At 38.7% G+C, this 21,575-nt stretch overlaps 1 protein-coding gene across 4 annotated transcripts in view; it reads left to right on the top strand.

Annotated features, from left to right (window-relative positions):
• LOC100660990 (protein NPAT) overlaps positions 1-13,280 on the top strand; it is a 69,743-nt gene extending 56,463 nt beyond the window's left edge. For all 4 annotated transcript variants that reach the window (XM_064288888.1, XM_064288887.1, XM_064288889.1 and 1 more), the window contains 3 exons: positions 10,345-10,405; positions 10,487-11,642; positions 12,637-13,280. In XM_064288888.1, coding sequence (XP_064144958.1) covers positions 10,345-10,405; positions 10,487-11,642; positions 12,637-12,714 — 1,295 coding nt within the window. In that variant the 3' untranslated portion in view covers positions 12,715-13,280. The remainder of the gene's footprint in view (positions 1-10,344; positions 10,406-10,486; positions 11,643-12,636) is intronic.
• The last annotated feature ends 8,295 nt before the right edge of the window (positions 13,281-21,575 follow it).

Here is a 21,575-nt window from a genome sequence, read left to right as displayed (position 1 = left end):
ATCTTTTTGATGTCTTCAACTGCTTTATCAGTGTGTTCCTTGGCTTTTTCTGTAGATTGCCTTATTTCATTTCTGACGTCGTCCCTGATGTGTTGAAGTATTCTGTATATTAGTTTTTTATATTCTGCATCTGGCAATTCCAGGATCATATCTTCATTTGGGAAAGATTTTGATTCTTTAATTTGGGGAGTTGTAGAAGCAATCATGGTCTGCTTCTTTATGTGGTTTGATATCGACTGCTGTCTCTGAGCCATCTATAAGACATTGTAATGATTTATTTTATATTTGCTGAGTCTTATCTTGTTTTGTTTACTTTCAGTATATGCAGATGGACTACTAGATTGTGCTGTCTTGATTGTTGTAGCCTTTGAATCACTTATGTCCTGTTACCAGCTTGTTTGGGCTGTTACCAGATATATAAGCCTAAGAGTCCATTCACTATTCTTGAATAGAATCAGCTTAGGTGTTCTGATTTTGGGTCACCAAGTGTGTTGTATAGACTGTCACCTATTAACTTAGAGGAGTAGTGGTGATAGTTGCGTACACCAGATTCTATTAGCAGCAGGGGGTCACATTCCAGGGGGTACAGGATGCTGACAGCCTTCCTCCATGTGGCGGTGAGGCAGGTGTGTTTCTATTCCTAAAGCACTTTGGAGGGTGGGCTCTGCAGCTGTACCTTAGGCACCCAATGCATGTACCTCTAAAGATTGGTAGGTGTCAGTATTCTCAGACCCCTTTGGCAGGTGGCTAGGTGGTTTGGGTCCCCATTGTGGATCAGTGAGGCCTCTGTTTAATAGGTAGAGATATGAGAGTTGGAAAACTTGTCATTCCAGTGCTTTGTAAAACAATTACAGTCAGATCTCTATCAGAATTCCCTTCGCATTATGATAGCCACCTTGTTCCCTGTAGGGATGAAAGCCAAAGACTGTGGATCTCATATGCTTCCCTGGAGCTGGTTCTGTATTGTTATTCCAGTTTAGGGAAGTCAGGGAGGGGTTTTTGGTCCCTGGATTTTTAGTAGCTGCTTCTCCCAGGCCAGGAGAATGGGTTAGAAAAAGACCCCCCCCATCCCAACACTTTACTCCCTGGCCCAGGAAATTCCAATGTTAATGAAGCCGCTTGGGGCAGGGAGGGGAGGGGTCAGATAGATAGGACAAAGTGGCGACCAGCAATATAGACAAAGTTACTTACCTTGCTTGGTAATGATTGTTTTATCTGAGATTCCCAAGGGGCCTGTAGCCTGTGTGCCCTGTCTAGGTCCAGATTGTCCCCCAGGGTCAGGCCTGCGTTTGGTGCCCGTGCTTGTGCTGTCTCAGAAGCCCTGGTCAGCTCCTGTGCTTCCAGTGCAAAAGCCAGTGCCAAGGTTCCCCAGCTGGGATGCCGCACTCCAGCCTCAAAAACCAGCTGCTGCCTCCCAGTGGCTTCTCCTCCTGTCAGCCGCTTTGCTGGGCTGCCTGCACGAGCTGGCTGGGCTTCCCCGGAGGTCATTTCAGGGGGGTGGGGCTATGTCCTGTGTCTGTGCCCTCTCAGGATGCCGTGCTCAGCTCCCCTTCGCCCAGTTCAAAGCCCGGCGCCAAGGTTTTCTGACTGGGACGCTGGCTCCAGGCTCTGAAAACTGGCGCTCCTTCCCCGTGGTTGCTCGTTCTCTCCTTAGCCGCGTCAGTGTGCAGCCTTCTTGCGCTGGCTGATCTCTACCGAGGTTACCCCAGGGGGTTAGTGGTTAGGGCTGTGTCCTGTGCCTGCCCCACCTCAGCAAGCCGCGATCAGCGCTGCCACTGGGCACCAGGCAACCGTGAGGGCTCAAGATTGTGGAGCCGGACGCCAGTTCCAGAAGCGGTCGCTGGTTCAGGGCGCAACTTTTCACTCTCCTGTCACTCAGGTCAACTCTTTAGATCTGTGTTTGATGGTCAGGGTTCGTAGATTGTCATGTATGTGATCGATTCACTTTTTTTCCGAGTCTTTGTTGCAAGAGGGATCCGAGGTAGAGTCTACCTAGTCAGCCATCTTGTCCCCCTGCATTCTTTAAGTAACAGATTAAGTAACCTGCATCTAAGTAGTCCCTTTAATTGTATTGAGCATAGTTTTTCATAGAATTCAAGGACTAGATTCATAGTAACTTGCCTGAGGTTGAAGAAGTAATTTGCTTCCTTATTTAGATTTGGTTTTTCAGTAAAGAAGAGCCCTGGTGGCAGGGTGGTTAAGTGCTTAGCTGCTACCTGAAAGGTCAGCAGTTCAAGTCCACCAGATGCTCCTTGGGAGAGAAAGATTTGGCGGTCTGCTCCTGTAAAGGTTACAGTCTTGGAAACCCTATAGGGAAGTAGTTCTACTCTGTCCTATATGGTCGCTATGAGTCAGAATCAACTTGATGACAATAAGTTTGGTTTTAGGTTTTCTTTTTCCTTCCAGTGAAGTAAATGGGTGATAGTCTTGTCCCTATTAAAAAACTGCTTTTTTTTTCCTTCTTTTTTTATTGTGGTGAAAATATGCATAACAAAACATATAGCATTCCAACAATTTCTACATGTACAATTCAGTAATATTGATTACATATTTCAAGTTGCGCAACCATTCTCGCTATCCTTTTTCAAATCATTCTACTACTGTTAACGTAAACTTAATGCCCCCTAAGCAGAAACTCTGGTAACCCGTTGCCATCAAGTTGACTCTGACTCATAGCAACCCTATAGGGCAGCATAGAACTGCCCCGGGGGGTTTCCTGGGAGCAGCTGGTGGATTTCAACTGCAGACCTTTCAGTTAGCAGCCGTAGCTCTTTATCATGGCGCCAGAAGGCTCCTGCACCCTCTGGTAACCGCTAATAATTTTTGTTTTTTATGTTTTCTACAGTATTTGTCCTTTTGTGATTGACTTATTTCACTCAGCATGATGTTTTCAAGGCTCATCCATGTTGTGAAATGCATCAGGACTTCATTTCTCTTTATGGCTGTGTGGTATTCCATTGTGTGTAGGTACCACATTTTGTTTATCCATTCATCCGTTGATGAACGTTTAGGTTGTTTTCACCTTTTGGCTCTTGTGAAAAGTGCTACAATGAACATTGGTGTACAGGTTTCTGTTCACATTCCCACCTTCACTTTTTCTGGGTACATACCTAGAATTGGGATTGCTGGGGCATATGATAGTTGAATGTTCAACTTTTTGAGGAACTGCCAAACTGTTTTCTACAATGGCCGTATCATTTTATATTCTCACAAGCAATGGTTGAGAGTTCCAGTTCCTCTACAACCGTGCCAACACTTGTACTTTTCAGGTTTTTTGATCACTGCCATTCTCATATGGGAGAAGTGGTATCTCATTGTAGTTTTGATTTGCATTTTTTTTTAATGGTAGCGACACTGAGCATCTTTTATGTGTTTGTTGGCCCCTTGAATATCCTCTTTGATGAAATGTCTGTTCTACATCTTTGCCCAATTTCTGATTGGGTTGTTTCTCTTTTTGTTGTTAAGTTGTAGAGTTTCTTTAAGGATATTTTCGATATGAGACACTTACCAGATACATGTTTACTGAAAAATTTCTCCGAATCTGTACGTTGTCTTTTTTGTTTGTTTGTTTGAAATTGGTGATTTGTTTCTCCAACTCATTAAAGAATGTCATTGAGATTTGGATCAGAATTGCATGAAATGTATAGATGGCTTTTGGTAGGATAGACATTTTTATAATGTTAAGTTTTCCTATCCATGAACAAGGTATGTTCTTCCACTTATGTAAGTCTCATTTGATTTCTTGCAGAGGTGTACTGTAGTTTTCTTTGTATAAGTCTTTTACATCTTTGGTAAGATTTATTCCTAAGTATTTTATGTTCTTGGAGGCTACTATAAATGGCATTGATTTGGTGATTTCCTCTTTGATGTTCTTTTCGTTGGTGAAGAGGAATCCAACTGATTTTTGTATGTTTGTCTTGTATCGCAATACTCTGCTGAACTCTTCTTTTAGTTTCAGTAGTTTTCTGGAGGATTCCTAGGGTTTTCTGTGTATAAGATCATCTCATCTGCAAATAAAGATACCTTTCCTTCTTCCTTTCCAATCTGGATGCCCTTTATTTCTTTATCTAGCCTAATTGCTCTGGCTAGGACTTCCAGCACAATGTTGAGTAAGAGTGGTGATAAAGGGCATCCTTGTCTGGTTTCCGATCTCAATGGGAATGTTTTCAGACACACTCCATTTAGAGTGGTATTGGCTGTTGGATTTGTATAAATGCCCTTCATTATGTTGAGAAATTTTCCTTCTTTTCCTATTTTGCTGAGAGTTTTTATCATGAATGAGTGTTGAACTTTGTCAAATGCCTTTTCTGCGTCAATTGATAAAATCATGTGATTCTTGTCTTTTGTTTTATTTATGTGGTGGATTCCATTCATTGTTTTTCTAATGTTGAACCATCCCTGCATACCTGGTATGAATCCCAGTTGGCCATGGTGGGTTATTTTTTTGATATGGTGTTGAATTCTACTGGCTAAAATTTTGTTGAGAATTTTTGCATCTATATTCATGAGGGATAAGTCTGTAATTTTCTTTTCTTGTGGTGTCTTTACCTGGTTTTGGTCTCAGGGGCATGGTGGCTGCATAGAATGAGTTTGGTAGTATTCTGTTCTTTTCTATGCTCTGAAATACCTTCAGTAGTAGTGGTGTTAACTCTTCTCTCAAAGTTTGGCAGAACTCTGCAGTGAAGCCTTCAGGAGCAGGGCTTTTTTTTTGTTCCAGAGTTTTTTGATTACCTTTTCAATCTCTTCTTTTGTTAAGGGTCTATTTAGTTGTTCTACCTCTGTTTGTGTTAGTTTAGGTAGGTAGTGTGTTTCTAGGAATTCATCCATTTCCTCTAGGTTTTAAAATTTTGGGGGGTATAGTTTTTCATAGTAATCTGATGTGATTCTTTTAATTTCAGTTGGGTGTGTTGTAATATCACCCATTTCCTTTCTTATTCAGGTTATTTGGTTCCTCTCCTGTTTTTCTTTTGTCAGTTTGGCAGTGGTTTATCAATTTTGTTGAGTTTTTCAAAAAGCTTTTGGTCTTGTTAATTCTATTGTTTTTCTGTTTTCTATTTCATTTAGTTCAGCTCTAATTTTTCTTATTTATTGTCTCCTCGTGTCTGTGGGTTTCTTTTGTTGCTCTCTCTTTGTTCAAGTTGTAGGGATAGTTCTTTGATGTTGGCTCTTCTTTTTGGATGCGTGCATTTATTGATATAAATTGGCTTCCGAACACTGCTTTTGCTGTGTCCCAAAGGTTCTGATAGGAAGTGTTTTCATTCTCATTGGATTCTCTGAATTTCTTTATGCCATCCGTAATGTCTTCTATAATCCAGTCTTTTTTAAGCAGGGTATTGTTCAGTTTCCAAGTGTTTGATTTCTTTTCCCTGATTTTCCTGTTACTGATTTCCACCTTTATGGCCTTATGGTCATAGAAGATGCTTTGTAATATTTCAGTGTTTTGGATTCTGCTGAGGCTTGCTTTATGACCTAATATGTGGTCTATTCTAGAGAATGTTCCATGTGCACTAGAAAAGAAAGTATAGCTGTGTTCTGTATATGTCGACGAGGTCAAGTTGGTTTATTGTGGCATTTAGATCTTCCCTGTCTTTACTGAGCTTCTTTCTGGGTGTCCTGTCTTTCACTGAAAGTGGTGTGTTGAAGTCTCCTACTATTATTGTGGAGCTGTCTATCTCCCTTTTGAATGCTGACAGAGTTTGCAGCCCTGTCATTGGGTGCATAAATATTTAATATGGTTATACCTTCTTGGCATATTGTCCGTTTAAGCATTGTATAGTGTCCTTCCTTATCCTTTCTGATGGATTTAACTTTAAAGTCTGTTTTGTTAGAAATTAATATTGCCACTCCTGCTCTTTTTTGATTGTTGTTTGCTTTATATATTTTTTTGCATCCTTTGAGTTGTAGTTTGTGTCTCTAAGTCTAAGGTGTATCTCTTGTAGGCAGCATATAGACAGATCTTGTTTTTTAATCCATTCTGCCATCCTCTGTCTCTTTATTGGTGCATTTAGTCCATTTACGTTCAGGGTAATTATGGATAGTTATGAATTCAGTGCTGTCATTTTGATGTCTTTTTTTGTTTGTTGACAGCTGCGTTTTCCCACTTGATTATATGTGCTGAGTAGATTTTCTTTGTATGTTGCCCTTTCCTCATATTTGTTGTTGATTTTGTTTCTGCTGAGTCTGTATTTTCCCCTTTTTGTTTTATGTTGATGAGTAGGATAGTTTGTGTCCTTTTTGGTTACCTTATTATTTATCCCTGTTTTTCTAAATTTATACCTAACTTTTATTTCTTTTTGTTGCTGTATCTTTCTCTCCATATCGAAGGTGTATGATTACATTTCTTAGTCCCTCTTTATCATTTTAATGTTGTCTTCTTTTATGTAACAACACTGCCCTTAAACCCTGTTAGGGGCTTTTTTTTTTTTAGTCTTATTTTGGTGTTTTTTTGTTTTCCCTGTCTGCATTGACTTCTTGTTGCTCTGCCCAGTGTTCTAGTCTTGGGTCAATACCTGATATTATTGATTTTCTAACCAAAGAACTTCCTTTAGTATTTCTTGTAGTTTTGGTGTGGTTTTTACAAATTCCCTAAACTCATGTTTATCTGGAAATATCTTAATTTCACCATCATATTAAAGAGACAGTTTTGATGGATATGTGATTCTTGGCAGGCAACTTTTTTCCTTCAATTTTTTAAATATGTCATCCCATTGCCTTCTTGCCTGCATGGTTTCTGTGGAGTAGTCCGAACTTATTGGCTGTCCCTTGTAGGTTACTTTTCTTTTATCCCTCAGTGCTCTTATAACTCTCTCTTTATCTTTGGTTTTGTCAAGCTTGATTATAAAGTGTCTTGGTGACTTTGTTTTAAGATCTACCTTATGTGGAAAAAAAAAAATTCTTTTATCTGATTTTTCTTTGCATATATTAGTGCCAAGTGGTTTATGTTTGAATTCAGACATTCTAGCTTCTACTTGCTCAGTTCTGCTCCGTTGGCTTTCTGTTGAGTTATCTAATTCTGTAATTGTTAATCTTCTGAATTTCTGATTGCTGTCTATGGATTTTTCCGGCTAATTAAACTTTTCATTATGTTCCTGAATAATCTTTCTGATTTCTTCAGTTGCTTTATCTGTGTGTTCCTTGGCTTGTTCTGCATATTGCCTCATTTTCTTCCTGATGTCTTGAAGGTTTCTGTATATTAAACTTTTGTATTCTGCATCTGGTAATTCCAGGAATGTAATTTCATCTAGAAGATCCCTGTATTCTTTGTTTTGAGAGCCTGTTGAGGTGATCATGGTCTGTTTCTTTATATGACTTGATATTGACTGTTGTCTCCGAGCCATCAATAAGTTATTGTATTAGTTTATGCTTGCTTACTGTGTCGTGGCTGCTTGCTTTGCTTCGTTTCGGTATACCCCTATGGGTTGCTTGAGTGAGCTAGCTTGATTATTCCACTTTTGGAGCTCTGGTGTCCTGTCCCCAGCTGGCTAGAGGTGTTATCAGGTATATCAGTCTAGGAGTCCATTCAGTTTTCTTGTATGAATTCAGCTCAGGTTTCCAGGTAGCTGATATGAAGTGTGTGGTACAGGCTCTGTCCTACAGTCTTAGAGGGGCAGGGGTGATTGGCGTATATACCGGTATCTGATTGCAGCAGGGGTTCACGCTCTGAAGAAGGCAGGGGGTTGAGAACTGACCCCCATGTGTCTCTGAGGAAAACACGTCTCTGTTTCCTAGAGCGTGCTGGTGGATGGGCTCTGCAGAGGGACCGTGGGCACCCAAAGTTTTTGTCTTAAGGATTGGGAGGTACCAGTTGTCCCTGGACCCCTGTCGCAGGTGGCTGGGCAACCCATGTGGAGCCACCAGTCCTTAGGTCCCTGTTGTGGGTAGGCGAGGACCTTGTTTAATAGGCAAAGCAATGTCAAACGTCAAACAGCCGTCTCTCCACCGCACAGCTGAAATGGTTGGAGTTTGCCAACAAGGGCCTATTCTCCCAAAATAGGCCCACACAGGCCTTTGCAGGAGGGAAAGGTGCTCAAGGTCCACAGATGGTTTATGCCTGGACAGGAGCCGTTTCTGTCCTGAGCTCCCCTGGTTAATGGAGCTAGCAAATTATCTTTTCCCCCCAGTTGCAAATTTTTCCTTCCCCAAGGCTGGGAGGACGGCTCCAGGTGCTCACCAGGGTCTATCTCAGGCCCGGGGGGTTCAGCCGCTGAAGCTGGCTTGGGAGTTGGGAGAGCGGGGGGCGTGGTAAAATAAAGGCAAGTAGTTAGCTTTTGCAGAGAGTGAAGTTCTCCTCAGGTTCCGGACGTGTGATTGGGCTATGTGGCTGGCTGCTTCTCCCTGAGGAACTGTGGCCGAACTGCCGCCGCCTCTGCTCCGGGAATGGTGCCTTAGGGCTCCCCATGATTCAGGTCCGATAACTCCTCTGCGCTTCTGAACGGTTTCTTCCTCCCCCTGCCCCTCAGTTCGTTGTCTAAGCTTGCCTTCGATGCTCTGGGCTCCCGGCTTATCAGAAATACACTCATTTCCCTTGTTTTTTTCGGTCTTTGTTGTAAAGAGGGCTCAATGGTAGCGTCTGTCTATTCTGTCATCTTTGCTCAGCCTCCTAGGTTGTCTTTTTACTTTTTTGATATATTCCATTGATGAACAAAAGTATTTAATTTTTGAGATCCCATTTATCTGGTTTGTCTTTTGCTTCTTGTGCTTTTATTGCCATAGCTGATAATCCATTGTTAAAAACTAGGCCCCACAACCATACCCCTACGTTTTCTTCTAAGAATTTTATAGTTTTAGTTTTCACATTTAGGTCGTTGATCGTTTTGAATTGGTTTTTGTGTATGGTGTGTGCTGTAGATTGAATTGTGTCTCCCAAAAAAGTATGTCAGCTAGGTTAGGCCATGATTCCCAGTATTGTGTGATTGTCTGCCATTTTGTCATCTGATGTGGTTTTCCTATGTGCTCTAAATCCTACTTCAGTGATGTTAATTAGGCATATTAGAGGCAGTTATGTTAATTGCCAGGACTCAATCTACGAGATTAGGTTGTGTATTAAATCAGTCTCTTCTGAGATACAAAAGAGAGAACGAAGCCGAGAGACCTGGGGACCTCATAGCACCAAGAAGGCAGCACCAGGAGCATAGTGTGTCCTTTGTACCTGGCGTGCCTGTGCTGCGAAGCTCCTAGACCAGGGAAAGATTGATGAGAAGGACCTTCCCCCAGAGCCAACAGGGAGAAAAAGCCTTCCCCTGGTTCTGGCGCCCCAAATTTGGATGCCTAGCCTCCTAGACTATGAGAGAATAATTTTTCTTTGTTAAAGTTGTCCACCTGTGATATTTGTGCTGTAGCAGCAGTAGACAACTAAGGCACTGTGAGATCTGGGTACTGATTTATTCTGCGTATGGAAGTCAAGTTTCTCAGCACAATTTAACGAAGAGACTTCTTTCTTCCCCATTGGGTGGACTTAGCACCCTTGTTGCAAATCAGTTGACCATTGATGCGTGGGTTTATTTCTGGACTCTCAATTCTGTCTTTGGTTTATGTATCAGTTGTTATACCAGTATCAGGCTATTTTACTTACTATGACTTTTTAGTATGTTTTGAAATCAGGAAGTGTTAGTCTGCATACTTTATTCTTCTTCAAGATTGCTTTAGCTATACTAGGTCCCTTGCTCTTCCGTATAGATTTGAGAATTGGCTTTTCTATTTCTGTAAAGAAGGCTATTGGAATTTTCATGAGGGTTGCATTGAATTTATAGATTGCTTTGAGTAGTATTGACATCTTAATGTATTCTAAGCCTTTTAATCCACAGACATTCTAAGCCTTTTAATCCACAGACATGGAATGTCCTTAACACTTATTTAGATCTTCTTTAATTTCTTTTGGTAATGTTACATAGTTTTCTATGTACAAGCCTTTTGCCTTTCTGGTTAAATTTACTCCTAGATACTTTATTCTTTTAGATGCTATTGTAAATGGTAATGTTTACTTAATTTCCTTTTCCAGTTACCAATTGCTGAGGCACAGAAACCCAGCTAATTTTTATGTATTAACTTGGTACTCTACCACTTTGCTGAATTCACTTACAGTTCTAATAGCTTTTTTATGGATTCTTTGGCGTTTTCTATTAATAGGATTATATCATTTGCAAAAAGTGTTAGTTTTACTTCCTACAAAGCTGGTTTTTAAAAGCCAGTATGTTAAATAAAATGTTTCATTTGTACATTAGCTATCATTTAAGTTTTTTTCTCACGATGTGTGATACTTGTGGTCTATTCCAACCTCTTTCAGAGGAGTATATTCTATTTCTCAAGAATATTTTTCTTTTCTAATTAATTCATTTATAATTTCAGGAAAACAGGTAAATAATTTGGCGGATTCTTCAAATCAGTCAGTTGGATTTCAGGCACAAAGGTGAGCATAAAAGTAATTTCTAATCAGATTATTTGAATGCTTAGATTCAGAAGTAATTGTTTTTTGTTTTGTTTTTGGTAGAATTGAAATTTCTGACAAGAATATAGGTGCAGATCTTGGAAGAAAATTGGAAGAAATCACAGTTCCCTTCTCAGGAGAGAGCACATGTCCGACAAGCAAACCATTTGAAAGTCACAGACGGGTGCTGTGTTTCGATAACACTGCTTCTCCTGCGTCAAATACACAGGGACCAAACCATAAGGTGGTATCCCAAAACAAAGAAAGGAACGAAACTTCTTTTCCTAATCTGGACTCTCCCATTATGTCCTCCCCCTTAAAATCCCCTTCTAATAATGCAATCAAAAAAGAGAGAGAGAGACCCCCTGTGCCTAAGATTTTATCCAAATCAGATGCTGCCATTAGCCGGCATACCACCATAAGAGAAACTCAGCCAGAAAAGAAAGTTTTGCCAACAGAAATTGTACTTGAATCTTTCCATAAAGCAACAGCTAATAAGGAGAATGAATTGTGCAAGGATATGGAAAAGCAGAAAAATTCAGAAACTACAAAACTGGCTAATGGGCAACAAAATGGGAGTTTACGGAATGAGAAAACTGTAGCGTCATTGCAAGAACTGACCAAAAAGCAAGGCACATCCTCAAACAGTAAAAATGTAATTTCTGTAGGAGCAGTTGTGAAGGATATAAAACAAGAACAGACTAAATCTTCCAGTTGTTTGATTAACCCACTAATGAAACATACCACAGAAATGTCACAAGATGTGCAGTGGCATAGCCCAGTAAATAGGCTTGCTGATAATGGTGAGTTACCTGTTCCCCAGACACCTGGCTCAGGGGCAGGGGAAAAACATAAAGAAGAACCTACAGATGGTATCAAGGTCCCTTCTAGTAGGCGTTTCAGTGAAGACAGTAGCACACCGAGAATCATGGTCCCTCCTGTCACCCCAGACTTGCCTGCTTGCAGCCCTGCCAGTGAAACAGGGAGTGAAAACAGTGTGAGCATGGCTGCCCATACATTAATGATTCTCTCCAGAGCAGCTATCTCTAGGACTACTTCAGCAACTCCTCTAAAAGATAATACACAGCAATTTAGATCTTCAAGGAGCACCACAAAAAAGCGAAAGATTGAGGAGTTAGATGAGCGTGAGAGGAACTCCCGTATGTCTAATAAAAATCTTGGAAATTCATCAGTACCAATGAAAAAGAAGAAAATTAAGGCAAGTTTGAAAGTTTTTATTTTGGAATCCCACCTTTGTCCTTCCATTAATAACCAGATTAGCTCAGCATTTTTTGCCACGGCTATCTAACTGAACCGTGTAATCAAGATTGCTTTGATTAACAAAACACCTTCTATAGCAGTGTTTCTTAGACATTGTGGTGCTCAGAAGTTGTCTGAGAGAAACACGGCTGTATCAAAACAATTGTTAAGGCATTTATTTATAAATATCTTCCTTGGTGTCTTAGTTATCTAGTGCTGCTGTCACTAAAATACCACAAGTGGATGGTTTTAATGACAGAAATTTATTTTCTCGCAGTTCAGGGGCCTAGAAGTCCAATTTCGGGCATTGGCTCCAGGGCAAGGACCTGTGGGGGAAAGTCCTTGTCTCTTTGCAGCTTGTATTCCTAGGTTCCTTACCAGTCAGGTGGCATGTATCTTCCTCTCTGTGCTTGCATGCTTGCTTAGTCTGGTCTTTGATATTTCAAAAGAGGTTGATGTAAGATACATCCTGCAGTAACACTGCTTCATTAACGTAACAAAGAAAACCTCATTCTCAAATGGGACTATAACCACAGGTATTGGGGTGAGGATTTATAACACATTTTGCGGGGGACACAGTTCTAGCCATAACATTTGGGAAAAGCAGCCTTTATGTTTCTCTTATGGTAGGACCCAAGTTGGGCTTCTTTTTTTTTTTTGCAAGAATAACATAAGGCATGAAAGATTGGGAAACCACTGTTGCATGGAATTAACCGGTGAAAAACAACAAATGTCGAAGTATCATTGACGTATACTCAGTTAACCTCGGATTTATAAAACCTGTCTCTACTTCTCTGCAGAGCTAAAATTCTAATGGACTAAAAATTGTGGCAATTTAATAGTATATGGAAGAACCTGTATAAGGTTCTAAATGACTTAAGAAAACCTTTTGGCATTGTTTGAGTTCAATATATTAGTTTTATTTTTTCTTTCTCTTTTTCTTTTTTTGACAGAAAAGGAAGCTACCCAGTTCATTTCCAGCTGGAATGGATGTGGACAAATTTTTGTTATCATTGCATTATGATGAATAAACATTCTGAACATACATGAACAGTGGCTGTTTAAAACTGGTATCCCTTCAACAATGACTGTAGGGAATGGGATGGTGACAGACTCTGAAAGTTGGAGGTGCACCTTCATTGTACTGGAACTTCACTTTGAATCATGCTGTTTCTGAAGCAGCTACCTGGTTTGTAAATAGACTTACCTGTAATATTTCTATTTTGGAAAAAAAGGCATTTGCAGAAATGTAAGTAAAGCCAATCTGTGAGACTGTAGCTTTGGAATTACATATTGTAAATATTATGTACATCTTGTTGAAATAGAGGTTAAGTCCACCTAATATTCTTACACTGTGTTTTTTGACTTCTTATCCCCAATTCTGAGGCTTATTCATGTGGAATAGTTTCTCACTTCTTCTGGGGGGAAAATAATGCTTTTCTTTATAAATTGCCTTCAGTAATTGTCCAGGAAGACATTTAAAAACATAGCCACTGAAGAGTGAAAAGTGATAACCACCTCAACTGGCAGTGAAGTACCCAATCAGAAATCAGCAATTTGATGATTTTGTTTTAGATGATTTGATGATTTTGTTTTGTTTACCATCCCTTCTTAAATCGCAGTAAAGAGTACATTCTTGAAAAACTGCTCTTGTGATCGTTCTGATCTCTTTGTTTAAAAGGGAGAGTTTTGTAAACCATTTATTGAGCATTTTGAGCTTTTGTTTATAATTTCTGTGATCTTTTGCAGAACTTTTAAGCGGATAGGTTATTGAGCCATGAAAAGGTTGGTTGGGTAGTGGTTGAGGTTTCTTAGTATGTATATACTTTTCTCCTTAAATATTGGGGATTTAAAGAATTGCACTAATTCATAGAACTCTTGCCATAATAGTGACCAATGCACATTTAATTTAAGTCTCGTATTCAGTGTTAAAGTTTGTGTGAAGGATTATCTCCTGATGTCCTTTTAGAAAGCCACGGCCATCATAAGATGTAAAAAGAGAAATCATAGTTTTATATTTTAATTTAGATTCTCCTAAAATTGGCTGTTTGTTAAATAACTATTTGTGTACGTAGATACAGTGCATTGTCTGTGTGCCCATAAAGTGTTACAAAGCGTTACTGTAAAAAAGATCGTTGAGGGGAGTGAAAGAGGTGCCTTCTCTTAGACTCACACACATCAGTCAAGTTCAAGAATTGGTTTAAACCTTTAAATAAGAGCAAAAATTATAATTAGCACCCAACCAGTTGTGCCTGGATGTTAAAATATGTTCTCTTAAGTGCTTTCTGTTTAATTAAATATCAATATATTCTTTTTGGGTTTTTTCCCTCTATGAGTGTATATATTGTTAAAGAGTTATATTCCTCCACCATTTTTTTTGTACTCGGCCTTAAAAAAAATAAATTCACCCTGCTCTCTCACAACTCCATGTGGAAATCAGGTCTTAATTGCTGAACCTTACTGCAAAAATTTGTGTTGTAAGAAACTTTTATGATGTTGCAATGCTCTGTTCCTAAGAAACTAAATACCATACAGTTGATGTTTATTTAACGCAGCTCGATACTGTGCCACAGTTAGATTTGAATAAATATTTAATTTTAAAATTCTGAGTTACTTTATATTGGCAATCATTCTTTTCTGGAAACATTAAATAACTTTGTAAGTCAATTCTTGTTTACTCTCTCTAGAGTTCTTATAATGCTGAAAATGATAGATTTTTCTGCTCGATATTTGTGGCATGTGTGCTTTATACGTGCTAAGTACTAAGAATTCCTACACAAAATAAAGTCACTTCCTTTGAGATGTATTCCACAAGCCAGTACCTGCTAGATGTGGTCCAAAGACAGTTTGTACTTGCATTCTTCATTTATGTTCTAGAACAAAACCATAATCCCCAGGTCCAAAGGATGCACTCCACTCCTAGTGCTTCTTTTTTTGTGGCATGAAGTCCTCTATCTCTCTGCTCAATTTTCTCTTTTATATCTCAAAAGAGATTGATTCAAGATACAACCTAATTGTGTAGATTGAGTATTGCGTCATTAACATAACTGCCTCTAATCCTGCCTCATTAACGTCATAGAGGTTAGGATTTACAGCGTAGAGGGTAATCACATCAGGTCACAAAATGGTGGCGAACCACTCAATACTGGGAATCATGGCCTAGCCAAGTTGACACACATTTCGGGAGACACAGTTCAATCCATGACACTCAGGTTATTTGTTTCCTCTGCATTTCTTTTGTCAGTTTGGCCAATGGTTTATCCGTTTTGATGATCCTTTCAAAGAACCAACTTCTTGTTGATTCTATTGTTTTTCTGTTCTCTATTTCATTTATTTCTACTCTGATCTTTATACTTCCCTTCTGATGTCTGTGGGCTTCTTTTGCTCTTTTTCTGTTTGAGTCGTAGGTTCACTGTTTTGATTTTGGTCCTCTTTTTTTTTTTATTGCTGTAAATTGATCTCTAAGCACCGCTTTTGCTGTGTCCCAAAGGTTTTGGTAAGATGTGTTTTCTTTCTCATTTGATGCTATGAATTTTTTTTATTCCATCCTTTATCTCTTCTGTTATCCAGTGGCTTTTAAACAATGTGTTGTTCAGTTTCCATGTATTTGACTCTTTTTCCTTGCTATTCTAGTTATTGATTTCTGCCTTTATAGTATTGTTATCAGAGAAAATCCTTTGTATTATATCAGTGTTTTCGATTTTGTTGAGGCTTGCCTTGTGGCCTAAAAAGTGGTCCATTTTGGAGAAAGTTCCATGTGCATTGGGAAAGAATGTGTACTTTGCTGCTATTGGGTGGCGTGTTCTGTGTATGTCTACAAGGACAAGTTAGTTCTGTACCTTTATTGAGTCTCTTTCTAGATGTTCTACCATTCACCGAAAGTAGTGTGTTGAAGCCTCCTACCTTTATTGTGGAACTGTCAACTTTTTAGTGCTGTTAGAGTTTATGTGTTTTGAAGCCCTCTCATTGGGTGCGTATGTATCTTTATGGTTGTGTCCTCCTGGTTTATTGACCCTTTAATAATTATATAGTGTCTTGCCTGTGTGGGGTTCATTGAGCTTCTTGAATGGATATCTTCTCATCTTTCATGATATTAGGGAAGTTTATTAATAGGTACGAGTTTACTGCTCTCATTTTGTTATAATTTTTTGTGATGGCAGTTTCTTTGTTCTGCTTAATTTTCTGTGCTGAGTTCTTTTTGATTATGGACTTTTATTATTGTTGATTTTGTGTTTACTGTGTTTTTATGTTTATGTTCTTTATTTTGATGGGTAGGTTTGTTGGCTTCCTTTGTGGTTACCTTGACATTTACCTTTATTCCCCTCAGTTTAAACCAGTCTTTTATTTGATTTCGTTCTGACTTCTTCTCCATATGAAAATTCTATAACTATACCGTTTATTCCCTCTTTTTTGTTTTGATGTTGTTGTCGTTTACATATTGATGTCTCTGGTTCCCTATTTTTAGTATTTTAGCTTTGTTTTATTTTTGAGAATTCTTTATCCGGGTTGGTATCTGTTTGATCTCTCCTGTGTCCTAATCTTGGAGTGTTGTCTGATGATGTTGATTCTCTAACCAGAAGTCTCCCTTTAATATTTCTTGTAGGTTTGGTCTGGTTTTTACAAATTCCCTTAATTTCTGTTTATCTGGAAATGTTCTAATTTTGTCATTGTATTTGAGAGACAATTTTGCTGGATATATTATTTTTGGCTGGCGGTTTTCTTCCTTCAAGGCTTTATGTGTTATCTCATTGTCTTCTTGCCTACATGGTTTCTTAGTCTTATTGGTTCTCTTTTGTAGACGTCATTTTTCCCTAGCTGCTTTCCGAATTCTTTCTTCGTATTTGGTTTTGGCAAGTTTGATTATGATATGTCTCGGTGACTTTGTTTTGGGGGTCTATCGTGTATAGGTTTCATTGAGCTTTTTGGATGGATATCTTCTCAATTTCATGATGTTAGGGGAGTTTTCTGCCAGCAAATCTTTAACAGTCTTTTCCATTGCACCCCCACCCATTCTGGAACTTTGTCACATGTATGTTTTTCCTCTTGATCATGTCCCACATAATTCTTAGACTTTCTTCATTTTTCTTCATTCTTTTGTTCTGATTTTTCCTCAAATAAATTGGTGTCAAGGAATTTCTCAGTTTCACTAATCCTGTCTTCCATTGTCTCAGTCCTGTTCTTCTGCCCTTCTATTGAGTTGTCTGTTTCTGAAAATTTATTGTTAATCTTTTGGATTTCTACTTGCTGTTTTTGTATGTTTTCTAATTGTGTATTTATTTTGTCATTTTGTTCTTGTGTTGTTTTCCTGAATTCTATTGATTTTGTCGACATTTTCCCTGATCTCTTTCTTGATCTCTTAGAGAGCTCTGTATATTAGTCTTTTGAATTCTTTATCAGGTAGTTTCATTGCCTTTTCTTCTTCTGGAAAGTTTTCTGGTTTTTCATATTGGTCATTTCCTGGAGCCATCTTGTTCTTCTTCTTTACGTGATTTGATACTGTTTTTGTCTCCAAGGCATCAAGAAGCTATTATATATATTTATTGTATGTTTGTTTGCTACTTACTGAATTTTTGTTTTGTTTTGTTTTGATGCATCTGAGTGGGTTAGTATGTGTACTGCTCTGGTTGCTTATCTGCTGTGTTTTAAGTCCTCACCTCCTGTCTCTGGTTGGGTGAAACAGCAACTGGATGTGTGAGCAGGAGTCCTTGTTCACTGGTCTTGCAGGGCTGCTGAGGATGTAGGTGGCATTTTTGGAGAGGCAGTGTATCTGTCCTGCTGGTCACCTGGCTGTGAGTGCAGGGCACATTCTCCCTGGTTGTTGGGTTGGATGTTGAGTGTGTGCTTTACCACTTGCAGGTTGCTCAGGTCAAAGGTGCCTGGTCGTCAATCACTGGATGGATGATGTGGAGACTCATTGACAGCTCCAAGGGGGCAGAACTGTGTGGGGGTATTAGGAGTGGACACAAACTTCGAACTGCATGATGGGTGAGCGATGTTGGGAGTGAGACGGGATGCTGCCTGCCGACTGACTGTTGCCTGGTGGGAGGGCGTACCTCTGTTTGCTAAAGCACTTCTTGAGGGAGGTTGTACAGCCAGTCCTTGGGAGCCTGGTGCCATTGGCTAGAGGAAATAAGGGCACCACTGGCCCCCAGGCCCCTGATGTGGGTGGCTGAGCTTCCAGCTTAGGGAGTGGGGGTGGTGGTGAATGTGACTGGGCTGCAGTTGTGAGCAGGGAGAGGAGGGATGGGTGGGGCAGTTAGAAGTACACCCCAGGCCTGTGGACCTCCATCATGGGGGCTGGCGTGGGCGTGGTGAGTGGGGATGGGTACAGTTAACTTTTGCAGGGCAGGTAGCCCCCTGCCTGACTCTGGCCATGAGTGGAGAGCTGCTTCTGCTTGGCTACACCAGGTGGAGTGGGTTTTGGCTGTGAATGCTGCTTGCTTTGACTCAGTATGTCTGCATTGTGTAGGTTCAGTTAGCAGGATACCAGCAATCCGTAATTCTCTTTGTTTCTGCTGTTTTTGAATTGTCTCTCCTTCCACCTGTTGCTCAGTCTCATTCTTCGTCTTTGTGTTTGATGCTTATGGTTCCTAAATTATCATATATATCTGATTCACTTGTTACTTCAGGTCACGTTGGTAAGAAGGGCAACATGAAGCATCTGATTATGCCTCCATCTTGGACCACTCTCAAATCTTAGAAATCTCACAGTTAAAATAGTTAATTTTTTTTTGGCCTTGGAGATTGTTAGAACCCTATAATGTGTTGAAATTGTATGTGAGAAAATGATGGATGTCATGACTATTAGGGAGACCAAGAGTGTTACTTTGATAAGGAGTAATTTCAGAAGCTTATTACTATATATTCTGTACTCATTTCTCATGGCTCCATCCTTCTGGCTCAGGCCGAACTTCTTAAAGTTGTATTTCAAGTTTTGACTTTATTATTATGCTTCCCATTTTAATGGACTTTTTTTTTTCTTTTTCTAATTGTAAAAAATTATAAACGTTCATTATCATTTTGGCATACTTTTAATCTTTTTTCCTAAGTTTTTTTTTGTACATAGTTGAACTCATACTGTAAATATAACTTTCTAATCCTTTTTTTCAAATGATATCAAGCATTCTTTTCAGTCTTTATTACTAAAAAAAAATCAGTGAACATCTTTGTTAATAAACAATTGCTTACATTACCAATTATTTCTTTAGGAGATAGAGTGGAATTACCAAATCAAAAAGTTTAAGGATCTCTGTACATTTTTCCAAATTCTTCCAGAAAAATTACATCAGTGTAAATTCCTCTCCACAAATTGTCATTTCTTCCATTGCATATGCTTATGAATGAAATCTCTCCCTGACAGAGACATACTCAACGGTATCTTCTTGATTTGTTACAATTAGGAGAGTTAGCTCCTAATCCATGTATAATTTGTTTTGGTACCAGTCATGAAGTAAACATCAAGCTACATTTTTCCCCCTAATTATTTAACAGCTTGCCTCAGCATAATTTGTTAAAATAATCCTTCCCACTCCCATCATTTATATATGTCTGATTGTGCTGTACAGACCTATGATCTCTTACTGATGATTCTAAAATCCAAAAGTCCCTGAAAACCAACCTTTTTTCCTAAATTCAGCATCATATTTCACTTCATGGCAAAACCTTACCTGAACTGACATGAAAAGCTGCCTGTACTCTATATCCCATTTGGTATGAATGATCACATTTTGGTATAAAAGTAGTAATATGTTTGGTATAGTGTACTGTTTCAAACTCAGCTGGAGGTGTATGTACAATATGTACATTGTGTTACTTTTTAAAAATCCATCCAAAACTCTATGAATTATGAAACCTAGCTAACCCTAAGATGAAGAACTGTCAACCTGCGTTAAGTTTATACACATATACACACAATATATAGTACAGTGTATAGACTATTACCTACCACTGATTAAATCATAGCTTTGTATCCACTAGTCCTGTTCTTGTTTCTTCAAGAATTCAACTCTTTTATTCTTTGTGATTCATATTAGAGTCATTTACATTTCAAATTTAAATTCTTTTGGGTTATTGATTAGAAATACATTAATCTTATAAATTGATACTGAAAGAAACAAAATGGTGATATGGTATATATCAATAAAGTTTTGTAGTTATCATAAATTTCATTCTTCATTATTACTGTTATGTAAGAAATCCATTAATTTTTTAGTTTATGTAAACTTTTTATTGGAAGCATAACAGAAGAGCCATAAGCAAAAGTTTATAGAGCTCAGCAAATTTTCTCAAAGTAAACATAATCACCCAGATAAAACTAGAACATTACCAGTAAACTAGGGCCCCCTCATCCGCCCTTTTGGTAACTGCTAGCCCAAGGTAATTATCTGGAATTCTAGCACCATAGGTTAGTTTTAGCTGTTTTGTTTTTAAACTTGATATAAATAACTCATACACTATATACTCTCTTGACTGACTACTTCTGCTTTGTGAGGTTTACTCGTGTATAATTGAGTTCGGTCATCCTCAGTGCTGTGTATTGTTTTCATTGTTATACTATAGTTAATCCACGTTATAGTTGATGAACGTTTAGATTGTCTCCAGTTCAGGGCTGTTATGTGTAGAACTATTATGAATATTTTGTACCTTTTTTTGGTGAATATATTATACTCTGCAGTGGGGTATATATTTCAGAGTGAGGTTTCTGAGTCATAAGGTTGTATATATTCAATCTTACTGATTTTTCAGTTTTCCAGAGTGGTTATACCAATTTATACTACAGGCAGTCCCAGGATTACAAACATCCGACTTAACGTACAACCCATAGGAACAAACCCCCATAAAGCCTATTATATAAAAAATTTGAGGTATGTACAATGGTTTGTAATAACAGAACAGGCACTAATTTGTGACACATCAAAACACTATGATTACTGTATTATGTTAAAGATGTTTTAGTGTATCTGAAAGTGTTTAAATGGACTCGACAGCACTGGGTTTGGTTTTTTGGTGTGGAAGTGTTTAATTTTTTTGTGCATAGAAATGTATGCTCTGACCCCCCCCCCCCCCCACTGCTGTCGATTCAGTTCCAACTCATAGCAACCCTTTAAGACAGAGTAGAACTGCCCCATAGAGTTTCCAAGGGGTTCCTACTGGATTCGAACTGCCAACCTTTTGATTAGCAGCCAAACTGTTAACTGCTACACCACCAGGGTTTCCACACTGTGTACTATATACTAAGAAAAACATTTGACTAACTGACTTTAGATAGGAACCATACCTAACTGTTCCAACTTACCTATGAATTTGATTTAAAGACAGACTGTGGAATGCAACACATTTGTAATCCGGGGACTGCCTGTATTACCAACAGTGAAAGGAGAGTCCCAGTTCTATATCATCACCAGTACTTATTTTCATTTTAGTGTTGTGTTAGTATCACATATGGTTTTGTTTGGGTTTTCCTTGATGAAGTTTGAACAGCTTTTCAAATGCCTGTTGCCAGCTGGTTGTCTAATGGGAAGTGTCTATTCATGCTTTTACCCATTTTTGTATTGGCTGTCTGCCATTTTTTACTGATTTGTAGACATTTTTTCTCTATTCTAGATCCAAGTCCTCTTTTGGATGGATATCAAAAGTTTTACTCTTTGGCCTGTTATTTCACCCCCTCAGACTTGAATGATGCGTTGATGGCAGAAGTCCTTAATATAGTGCAGTTTACACTTTTCTTTTCCCATTTGTGTCCTATGTAAGAAATCTTTTGACTGCTTAAGGCCATGAATATTTTCTCATTTTTTTTTCTAAAGTTATTCTAAAAGTGTGTTTTTATATCTTTTTTATTTTAATCAGTTATCCATCTGGAATTGATTTTTCTCTTTGGTGTGAGGTTTGGGTT

This window comes from Loxodonta africana, chromosome 7 (genome assembly GCF_030014295.1).
Source record: "Loxodonta africana isolate mLoxAfr1 chromosome 7, mLoxAfr1.hap2, whole genome shotgun sequence".
In the NCBI taxonomy this organism is placed as follows: Eukaryota; Metazoa; Chordata; class Mammalia; order Proboscidea; family Elephantidae; genus Loxodonta; species Loxodonta africana.
This window is presented reverse-complemented; position numbering and strand designations above follow the sequence as displayed.